Source organism: Anarhichas minor, unplaced genomic scaffold, assembly GCF_050575085.1.
Source record: "Anarhichas minor isolate MPS153535 unplaced genomic scaffold, ASM5057508v1 ptg000041l, whole genome shotgun sequence".
NCBI classification, from domain to species: Eukaryota; Metazoa; Chordata; class Actinopteri; order Perciformes; family Anarhichadidae; genus Anarhichas; species Anarhichas minor.
Window position 1 is genome coordinate 4,114,819 of NW_027466487.1, and position 12,056 is coordinate 4,126,874.

Consider the following 12,056-nt stretch of genomic DNA (forward strand, 5'->3'; position numbering starts at 1 on the left):
ATATCGGCTATGTTTGCTATTGGTGTAGTCTTTACGTCAGTCATTCCTTGTGCTTTTCCACTCTTCGCTGTAAAACGGAAGGCCGCATTATTACTTCAATTAAAATAAACAAAACAAAAAGCTACCGGTATGACCCAGATAAAAGTCAAACAAACATTTTTTTCTGGACTAATGATGGACGAAATACAGAGTGGTGCCTACATGTGTTTGTTTGTCTCTAATTTACCAGTAGATGGCGCAACTATCTACCAGTAGGTGGTTCAGCATCATCATCCAGGGCCCTTGACAAAAATATCTAACTCTTAGCTACAAGTGCACGGCCTCCAATAACGTGGGACTGCAGCTGAAGGAGTACGCAATGTCCTACTGTTGCTTTACAGATATTACATTCATGTAAGTGGTTGTTGGGTTGCTATAAGAGGCCGTTTAGCTTGTTTTTTATGGTGCAATCTTTCATGATGTCTCCGAAATTGGAGTCATCATTTTATAATTGAATTTCGGTTTAATTTAGATTTTGTGGCATATTTAGTGTCGTCTGTAATCCATTGTTTTTGCTACCTATTTTGGCTAATCAATATAATCTCAACTGTAGACAAAAGAAATCTTTAAGGAACATTTTTTTTCAAATTGTGTCAAAACTCACATGTTGGATCCCATTTTGCTTATTGCCAGGCATCTGCCGTCGTTGGGCCAACTACTACTAAAGTTTGGAGCTTTCAGTTGTCCATTGCAATGCTTACAGTAAAACTCCTACCCCGCCCCGTACACACAGCCCCTCCCCATGTCTCCAGTGACATCCCACAGTCGGTGCACACAACTGTCCTCTCCATCTCATCACCTCGACAGGCTGGACACATCATCTCACGCTCCGGGAATGGGAACTTTACTGGGTTCAAAGAAAAACTTTGAGTTCTTCCGCATTTACGCTCTACAGAGGCTACTTTTCAAATTGCAGGGATAGTTGTCACTGCAGGTACAGAGTGCCAGCAACCAGGGCCACTGGCCAATGCCTTCCGAGACGCACCAGACGTTGTAAGGAATGTTTTAGACGCAAGGAATCGGCTTAACACCACGAAGTAGGCTGACTGAATTTTACGATTAGGAAATACTTTTCAGTAATTTCAGCCTAACTTCAACCGAGGCGTGCGTAAAATATTTGTGCGTAAAGTTGGAGCTGACGCGCACGGTCCAAAGTTAGTTGCAGTGGGGCAGCTAATGCAAGTACGTACAAAAGACAACCAGTTTGTTAACTTTTAAGCCTGTGTTAATACCTTGACAGCCATGGCAAGATGGTTCAGAGATTTCCCCAACCTAAAGAACGGAAATGAACGGGTCCGCTCGGCCTCTGAATCTGGTCCACAAACTCGCCTCAAACCCTCGTTTTCTCGTGACAGCCTGAAAGGGGGTTTACTGGCAGGGAGAAATAGGAAAAATTCGGCTACAGAATTGGGTCGTAACAATGCTGGTTCTGGTGGGACAGTCTGGGATACTCTCACACCTGGAAAAGGTCGCAAAAACTCCAAGCTCGAGACTGGCACGTCAGATGAGAACCGTCATGTTCGGACCTCTAGTTTGGCGCAAGCGTACATCAGCAGGATGATCAAGGTGGATAAACAAGACAAGACCCCCAAACTCAACGGGATAAGCGAACAGAAGCAGCCCGAGAACGAAAAAGGGAGGCCTGACATCAAAACAACAGTGAGTAACTTTATAAGATTAAACACAGTTAATCCAAACCCCATTCATCTTCATATTTCATGCTATTTGCTATTTTGCTATTTATTCAGAATCAAACAAAACCAGGCAGAAGCAGTTGCAGCAGCTTGCAGATAAAAAGTCAATATACTGTACAGTGCAAAAAAAATGAAGATTTCACTGTGGGCTTGAGGTCAGTGCTGGCCTTTGTGTTCCCCATCCCCACCTCAGTTCATAACCCTGTATTCAGTTTCCATGCTCTCAAAAGAACACAATGCAGTTTCACTACATTGTGTCACATCAAACAGCCAAACACAATGTGTTGACCTCTTTGCACTCTTTCTGCTTGTCCCTCCTTGTCACTTAGTCATGGACACTAAACACACTCACACAAACACACACACACACACACACACACACACACACACACACACACGCACACAATGAAAGTATCAGATCCCTCTCCTCCTGCCAGCTCTGTTGTCTTCAAGTAATTGTAACATCTGAATGCTGAAAGCAGCCCAGCATTGTTCTTTCTGACGAGTCTTTTACCTCTCGCAGCTGATTATCCTGGAGGACTACGCAGATCCTTTTGATGCAGAGAAAACCAAGGAGCAGAGGGAGGCTGAGAGAGCAGGAGTGAATGATGGCTACATGGAGCCTTATGACGCCCAGGTCATCATCACAGGTGAGTTTAGGATCATCATCCATCTCAGCAATAACAACTATGGAAGGGCCAAAGTGGCATCATCTGGACTGCAGAAAACATAAATACATGTATTTATATCTCAACACTCTTGGTATAATCATCTTTGGTAATGTATATGACACGAAAGCCAAGGAATACACAGCTGGGTTTTAAAAGGACTTGTAGGGTAAAACTAGACGAGTCTCTTTGCTGACTTCCCTCCCTGCTGGTGGTTGTCATAGGAACAGTGTTTTGCAGGGACAATGGGTGCAGCTTCCTCTTCCAGCTTCCTGTCTCCTGCCTCTGTTTCCTTTGCCCCATTCTCTTGATAGGAAGTTGGCCCCAGTGCCCCCCCCCCCCCCCCCCCACACACATACACAAAATGCTTTATGATCCCTTACGTGTGAAAAGAATCGAAAGACCCCCCAACCCCTCTGCAAAACCTACAGGTCCCCCCCCCCCTGGTCTCGCCCAATCACTTCCCAGCAGCCAGGAAGTGGCCTGGTCAGCCAGCCAATCAGCAGTTGTGTTGACCTTTTCTTCCTGTAGCTCCATTGTTTGGTCACACAATAGGGCAGACACTCAGGCTACCTGTCAGACAGTAAAGAAACACAACAAGTGAAATTCCCCTAAACTTTAACAACATGTCATAACAAAACTTAATTTACAGATCAAATCACACTGGACAGGCAGATTTGGTGAATCCAGCTGGCCCCATAAAAACACAAGTATTAGCCTACAAACTTTGTTTACCGTATACTAAAATCTAAAAAAACATACAACTCTCTTATAAGCATACCACTGTTTAAGTTTATAGACAAACTAACCAGTCTACTTTATCAATTAATAAAAATGTGCCTTAAGAAAGTGTATTATTTATTTTTTGCACAGGTGTCAGTTTTGACATTCTCCTTTTTCTGTTGTATAGTTTTCTACTCCACCTGATATACACGTACATTTACATCAAATGTTACTCATCTCTGTGGATATGAGACAGAAACGTCATGCAAATGAATACTGGGAAGCTTGCATGCTGTGCATGCCTGATTATAAACTTATTTAGGTGATTTTTTTGTTTTTCTTTATAAAATATACTCAGTTGTCAGTTTATAAGGTGCATCTTACCAAAGCTAATGTAGTTATTCAACAACTTCTCAGCAATAAATTGTGCTTTCATGAGGGTTAAAATAATGTTCTCAATATTTTGTCCACCCCACTTTTTTTTCAATAAGTGCAGAGAAAATATTAGAGACACCTCTCAGCATAACCAAGGACCAACAGCACCACAAACTACAGCCTCCTAAATGATCATTAAGTTGAATCAACATCTCTCTTGAATAGTTTCGACAAAAACTAAACGTAACAAACGTCATGAATGTTTGATATATTGCAGCACCGTTGTATTAGACTGTATTAGTTTAAGGTAAGTGTATCTAATAAATCGGCAGCTGAGTGCATCATTTCAAGGCGTGTGTTATGAAAGGTTACACTGTGGAAGAGCTCACTATCATGTTGATCCAGCTCAATGCATGATTATTTTACAGAATCATGGTGTGAATGTAGCTGAATATGTTTTGAAAAGATTAAGCAGGTACGTTTGCCATATTATAAATTTAGATTTGTTTGAGGTTGGTTGATGTGTGGCAACTCAAACAGAGGAGGATAAAACAATACAAAATAAAAATAGTTATTGGACATTGAGCTGATGACTGCTTTGTCTATAATCCGTGAGAAAACACACACACACATGTTTAAGTGCTGAGTCCAAAACAAAAGAACAGTCAATTCTACGTCCCTAAGGACTCGCCACACTGTCACCTGCTTTGATTAAAATGTCTTCTTTATGACGTTTTGAGGCTAAAGAGGCTCTTTGTCAGGTTGGTGGTTATTCTATCAAAACACAGAGGAGCCAATTTGGGCTAAAAAAAGAATTCTAAAAGAGAGAAAGAATACATCTTAACAAGAGCAGATGACAGTGTCCTTTGGGAGATACAATGTTTGTCTAATATGACGTACTGTATGTGATATTCATTCATCTTGATGCCATTTACTAATCACATGAATCCCTGTGCTGCAGAGGTCCGTAGACGTGGCTCCAAAGACCTCCTGAAAGTGTGTGTTCTGCTGGACAGAGGCAAGAGGGAGGGGAAGGGGGACGAGGGAAAACCCACGCCCCCAAACATCTACGACACACCGTATGAGGGCGGGCTGGAAGGCGACAGTGGGGGGGTGTGGATCCCTGTCACACGGCCAGAGTCTGACGTCCGTCCCGCCGGAGAGTATGAACTGCCCTGGGAGTGGAGAAAGGAGGACATTGTTAGAGCGCTGTCAGGTAGAGAAAGGGAGAGAGGGATGATGGGAAGGGTGGGGGTTTAGGGTGTGGAGGAAGGATGCCATGAGTTTTATTTGTTCAGTAATGCCACAACAATTTTGTGTTTGCTTTAGAGAGGAAACAAAACAATCCTGCTGAAGCAGTTTCCAGAGATGTGTTTACTTTGGTAGCTCTGGCATGCTTTAATAGAACTATATTATGAAAGGTTGATATTGTCTCTCCTGCTTCCTTCAGCTCAGTTCGAGGCAGTGGATTGTTCTCCCACTAAAGAGAACGGTTCAAGTTCCACCCGCCAGCAGCAGCAGCAGCAGCAGCAGCACACCCTGAGGCAGAAGAACTGGAACCATAAAATACTCGTACCATCTTCTCCATCCTCCTCTTCCTCTCCCTCCTTTCCCTCCTCTCCTATTCTCAAACTCTCCCCTCTCTCGCCCCCATCTCCCTCTTTCCCCACCCTAAAACTCTCACCCCTCTCACCCTCTTCTAGTCCCAACAAACTTTCCCCTCCGTCTCCTACCTCCCTCAGTGCCCCATTGGATGGGGAGGCAGTCAAAGTGGACCCCAGCCTGCCCCTGGAGAAGCAGAGGTAAGGAGGGAGAAGACTTACTTATCCAGAGGAAGGAGGAGTGGATACGACTTTTATAAATGTTAGTAAGGGAAAATAAGAAAGCTTTTGCACGCTGAATTATAGCTCATAAACTTTATTGGACTGAAACAGGCAACATATCGGCCCTATTAGTTCATCACCAGCCCAATGTGCAACAAGACAAATCAATGTATGTAAAACCGTTATGACACCATGCTGACATCACGTTTTTTTCTTTCTTTTCTTTTTGTCTTTATCTTAACCATCGCTGTGATAAACTCTGAAAGAACAGCACCCTCCACAGTTTTGGTTCAAAATCTATTTCCCTTCGTAAAAGTTGTAAAGCAATGTAGCAGATTTCCTTTCACACCCGATCTGGTGACTCACAATGTCAAATACCACAGAGGCTGCCATAGTGTTGGCCAAAACCACATATATTTTACACTTGGCACATTAGACACTTTTAAGTGAAATTTGTTTTTTATCAGTAGGAGCATTGGCCAGCAGCAGGCCTTGAGCTCTCCCCTCATGATAAGGTGCTGAACATAACTGCTGGAGGGAGGTACGGCTGGAATAGAGAGAGACTCATTTTAGCTCTAAACCTTCTGTCCTCAACTCAGAAAGTATGGCTTTTCTTTTCAGATGTGGGGTCATGTGGGGGACATGCTCAGACCATGTTCCAGCATGTGTCCAGCCGTTGTTCCTCTCATGTTGTGGCTGAATGCCAGTGTGTTTTGCCTTCATGAATCAAGGCCACATACAGTCTGGTTATATATGGCTCTAGCCTGTAGCCACTGTCAGCACCACCTTGTGTCCTAATAGGCCTCCCTCCACACTCTGTACAACCACGTAAATTAAGTTTGTTCATTTTATGTATCCCTTTGCCCTCTCAAGTTGACCCTAGATACCGTTAACTCACCATATACACGTCGGTCTGATTTATGGAGACTGTAAATCTCTGTTGGTGTCATTTCGTTCCTCCCGTCAGTCTCTTACTCTTTTTTTCTCTACCTCATCATCATCGCCTATCATTCTCTTGACATCTGACTTATCTCCATATGTTGCTGCGCTATATGTTAGTGATCTGTTGTCTCTCCAAGCTGGTACCATGGCAGTGTGAGCCGGCAACAGGCGGAAGCTCAGCTGCAGCGCTGCAGGGAAGCCAGCTTCCTGGTGAGGGACAGCGAATCAGGAACCAGCAAGTACTCCATCGCTCTGAAGTGAGTTCACGGATGTGTGTATTTCATTTGAGCGTGTTTGTTGAACACGGTAATGGCACGCTATATAGTGCAACATGTACATATTCATTCATATACATTTTTGTCAACTTTTATACTGCTGCATCATAATCTCAGGTGACAGTGAGACTTTGCGCTTGAAAATCAAATATGATTTTCTGATTTTTAAAATGTCCTCTTCTAATGCCACGTCTTTGAGCTCTGTTTAAAAATGGGCATGGAACATTTATCTTGTGTTCTACAGTGTGTTTCATACTGTACACAATATATTTAGGTCGGAGCCCAATGGCTTTGCCTCCACAGTGATTGAGGAATTACTAAGGTGTAACAGCAACCGGCATTGTGGTGGAAACCTCTGAGGCGTTAATGCATGAGAATGTGTCATTTGTAAACCTGACACTACTGATAAGTGTGCCAGTAACAGGTTCTCTGGATAAAGGCTGAAATCCTGTGGTGCAATTGTGCATACGTGTGTGTGTGTGTGCGCGCGTGTATGCATGCGCCTGAGTGCACATCTGTTGTAAGCTGCTCATTCATTTGCGAGTCCACATCATTAACCCCATTTACACATCCACTGAACTTGGTAAAAATGCACAGCCTCATTTGGGGAGAGATAGATAAGAGAGTATAAGAGAGAAATACAACATTATTAGGTTTCCATTCATCAGCATCGTATAACTCTTAACTGTAACTCTTGCTGTGTGTCTTTTACTTGCAGTCGACAATATATCTGTATTTTGTGTATTTTTGCTCCTGTTCCATTAGGACCAGTCAGAGTTGTGTGCACATCATTGTGGCCCAGACGAAGAGCGTTAAGGGTTTGGGCTTCACACTGGATCAGAGTAGCTGTGTCTTCTCCAGCATCCCTGAGCTGGTCCACCACTACTGCACGCACAGACTGCCCTTCACTGGAGCAGAGCATATGACCCTGCAGCATCCTGTGGCCAGGCCGCACTGATTACATACGTAAAGGACGAACAAACACGCTGGGACATAAATACACATGCGCATACATGTATTACACATGTATGCACAAATGCACACAGACACGCACATTAACTTGTCAATACATGTGTGCACACACATACCCAAAGATATGCTGCTTAGGATCGTCCTGCGTACCACCTTGTTAATTTCATATGTTTGTATCTCTTACATGCGCTGCAATGATCAAAGCCATACATTACAATAACCATTGATGACATTGTTATAGTAGTATTTGTTCCCAGTCTAAACACCCTACTGAATGTATTCATAGTTACAGGAAAACCATCCCTTCTTCCCCAGCCTGGTGTCTTTGTTTGCCCCATTTTCTTGTCCATCTGCCCTGCAGGCATGATGCTGTTTTGGCCATGCAGTATTGTTGATTTCTATAATACCTGAAACAATGCACATGAAGCCCTGCACTTGTAACCAAGCGGATATCTGATTTAAGTGGAGAGGTTTGTAATCTCCTCTTAGACAGAGGTGCCTGATGAATTAGCTCCATGCCAAACCAGTTAGGCTCCGTCTGTGAGGTCAATACATCTGATTAGATCTATCCTGAAAATCAGGCTCATTTGCCAACCACTGTCTGTCAAGAGAAAGAGCTTTATTGATTTGGCGTTTAGAACTAGTGAAGTGGGAGGTGTCTTATAACTTTACAGTAGTCAGCAAAATAGTTTGAGTGTGTGTGTAAGTGTGCAAAATAAATATGTGAATTTCCATTCATGTGCCTTCACTGTAATCTAAATGAGGCTGTGATTAAAAAGCTATCTTACTTTATTGTGAATGAACTGAAAACGTAACCCTGAAATGTATCTACTGTTTGCATAAATGATGTGTGTATGAAGTGATTGTTGGATATTGTCAAATTTTTTACATCTACCGCACAATGATGTGGGTTGTAAATTATTGTTGTAAGACTTTTATTCAGTAAGGAAAATAAATTCATATTAACTGTGGACAAACAGTGTTATTAATAGACATGCCGGCAGCAAAGTCAAAGCAGGGTTCAAGAAAAAAAAACGCACTGAAACAGAGATGAGAAGCTAACCAGAGCACACAGATTCACCGTGTGCTTTTCTCTTGTAGCTGTAAAACCGCTGACCTGAGTGTGAAATCAATTACAGTTACACACACATGCAACCTCCTGCACGCACACACCTATTTGTAGCCAATAAACACTGACAAACACACGTACGTTTGCTACACCTACAAAATGCATACATGAATAGTGCACACACAGATAGCTAGTTTACTCACACAACCCCGAAAGGTGGTGCATTTACAGGAAATCCTCGCCAACACACACATGAAGCTTCTCACAAAACAGAGAGAAGCTTTATCCTCACAATGATGCATGGAAGCATGTGTTTGCGGTAAGATATGGCTAACCAGTAAACACCAGTGTATTGGTATGCATGAGTATCTCTTCGAGTGTGTGTGTGCGCGCGCGCGTGCAAGCGTGAATCTGCCAGTGTGCACACCCATGTGTGCATTTATGTATGTGTGCATGCAGTCCTGTTATGTGAGTGTGTGTGTGTGTGTGAGAGAGAGTCAGAATTTTTCTGTTCAGGGATTACCAGGTTGCCATGGTGATTAGTTAGAGTGAGGTAGGGCCATCTCTACAGGGAACGAGGGGAGGGAGGAGAGAAGAAGAGTAAGAGGGAGGAGAGACAGGCTGCAATATAAAAAGAGCTATGAATAACCGTGGCCATAGTGCCATAGTAGCGATGAGCTCCCCCACAGAATAGCCTGCTTGGTTTGTGAATGGAGAGCTCAACATGTAATGTCAGAGCAGTACCATACTTGAGTAAGTAGTAATAGGCTACACTCCTCTTACTGTCTTATGAAACTGACTTTGTTGATCATATGACACCTCCTCAAGGGTTCCAAGCACAGCGGCGACTCCAGCACAAATGCCTTGCTCGAGGGCAGATGCTGATTTCTATAAGCTTGCACCGAGGCTCTCTGGTTGAGGAGCCGTCTCTAATCTTGGCCATCCTGCTGTACCCAGCGTGTCACAAACGGCAATGTTACACAACAGCAGACACCGCTAACTATCACCCTTCCTTCCATCCGTGTTATCTGTTGTGGTTAGTCCTCCATGTTCTCTTAATTAAAATCACAAAGTAGGTCAAACCAAACAAGAGGCCCGGGGTGCTGGACACATGATTCTTGCAGAGCTTCTGTTTTTGGGAATGTTGGGTTCTATAACCATCTAGCCTACAATGTTAAAGGCTTGAAACTCTGTCTCATATTTTAGGGATTTTTTAAATTATTACATGAAGGATTATGTGTTCCTTTTATTGGCTGAGAAAGTGATCCTGCTAAAACGTTTAAAAACTGCAGGATCTGCAGTATGAAAACTGCATCATCACATTGGGCCATTTTTCATCGCCTCACCTGCACCTACACTAAAGTATGTTTTACATTCTGTACTAGCCTGTCATTTGCAAGTGCCTTCATCATTTCAAGTGTTGATTGCAAAACGGATAGTTATTTCTGTCCCCTGCACTCTGAATATGAGCTTATAAAGTATCAGTGGTACAAATATATGAAGTATTAGTTATAGTGGCAAAACTAAAATATAAAAATACAAATAAAAGTGTTGCCTTCAAAAGGAATTACAGAAGTATTATAAGAAAAACATACAGAAGTAAGTAATGCAGCAAAATGTCTGTTATTTTGTTTTGTCATTAATAGATAATTGTTGCTGTTACATCGAGGTGGAATTTTAACAATTTGTTCTCCCATTGGATTGCTTCATCTATAACAGTACATCATGATTTTGTAAAAAAAAAAAAAAGTAACCACAGCTGTCAAGGAAATGTGAAGCAAAAAGTGGAAATGTAATCAATGTGAAAGTAATTATGTCTTATACTTTGTGTAGTGTTACATTAATCAGTCTGTGATTCATAGATCAGATTTCTATGTTGTTAATCAAAGTGTCGCATGACAGGACCACAGGAAGTAATTGCAGCAGCAGAAGACAGAATGACAGCAACATAGGAAGGGACAGAGGGAAGAGGAGAGAGAGGGAGAGCGTGAGGGGGTGTTAGGGGAAGACAAGCACTCGTGGGGGTCCCAGCTTTTAAATAATTCAGAGAGACTCACAGCACTCAGTGCAGAGGAGGAGCACTGTCAGGTCAGCTCATTCACTGCAAAGAAGAGGTAGGGAGGGAGAAAGGAAAGGACTGTACAGAGAGGGCGGGAGGAAGAGTGTTTAAAGATAGCATGAGAAGAGGAAGACATTACTGTGGAGGAGTTTGCTGCATGTTTGTGCATGCATATGTACATTTGTGTGCATGTGTATTGTGTGCATTTATGCATGAGTGCATGTGTGTGTGTGTGTGTTGTGTGCCAGCTGCGCATAGGTATTTTGTCTGCGTATGTGATGAAAATAGACAAAATTAAGGAGAAACAGGTTGTTTCATCCTGGAGCTTTCTGGTTTCTCTTAGTCACCACGGTAACCACCTCCTCCCTGTTATGCACTCCTGTTTATTAGTTTACTCTTCCCCCCCACACCCCTCCCTGCCTCCCATGCTCTTTTAACTCCTCCTGTACCCCGCTTCATTTGCTGCATTCCCTCCGCCCCTCATCATTCAAATCTATTGTTATATTTTTGTTACCATCATGCACTCTCAGGATGACCCGTAAGTATGTTACAAAGTCCAGAACGAGTCCCAAGCTTCTATATGATCGTCACAGCTCATGTCTATACCTGGCTACCCCTCCTTCTTAACTCCTTACTGGTCTTTCTTCCCTTCCCATCTACCCAACTCCTGCATGCTTGACTTTGTAAATGTGGATTAGAGGTCACTTCAGTTGCCTAGAATGGAAAAAAACAAAAAGAGACATTCAATCAAATATAAGTGACAGGAAGGGGAAAATAGAAAGAAGAAGAGGTTACACAGAAAAGACAAGATACCCCTCCAGAATGTAAAAGGTGAAGCATTTTCAAAGAATACTGATAACATTAGGCTAAGGGAGAAAGAAAGGTGGTGTGATGTTATTTTAATGGGCAGAGATGCGAGGTGTATCAGATATACACAGAAACTAGGGCAGGGAGACTCACACCTCAAAATCTATTTATACATATTTACAACTACATGTCCAAATCGTGCTTGTTTTACTCTTATTATATGTTTCATCTATTTTCTCAGGAAAAGTGCATGGAGTAAAGGCCTGCATGCAAATGTCAATCATGTGTTGCCTACATTTCCCTAATTGATGAAAGATACATTCTAGAAGATATGAAATATTGCTGCCACAACAATTTGGCCTGTGGCTTATATTAAAGATAATGCAGATGAGAGATGTCATTAAGTTTGACAGTGTCACTATCGGGCACCACAAACACTATACGTGCCTAAGAGCACTGAATATTATATGGTGATGTGAGACTTTGTGCGGGGAAGACACTGGCATCGCTATCTGAGCTGTGGGGCCTCTGAGGTATGCCGCTTCCTCCCCTCCCGCCTCCCCCGTTCCTCTCCGCGCGCAACCCGCCCCGCCCCCGCCTCTCTCCAGCG

At 42.9% G+C, this 12,056-nt stretch overlaps 1 protein-coding gene across 1 annotated transcript; it reads left to right on the forward strand.

The window, feature by feature from the left end:
- The first annotated feature begins 435 nt into the window (after positions 1-435).
- On the forward strand, positions 436-8,488 carry she (Src homology 2 domain containing E). The gene is made up of 6 exons (XM_076109165.1): positions 436-1,698; positions 2,257-2,383; positions 4,461-4,715; positions 4,950-5,301; positions 6,402-6,521; positions 7,305-8,488. Exons 1-6 carry the CDS (start codon positions 1,282-1,284, stop codon positions 7,495-7,497), a joined length of 1,464 nt encoding a protein of 487 aa, XP_075965280.1. The 5' UTR covers positions 436-1,281; the 3' UTR covers positions 7,498-8,488.
- Positions 8,489-12,056: the final 3,568 nt, after the last annotated feature.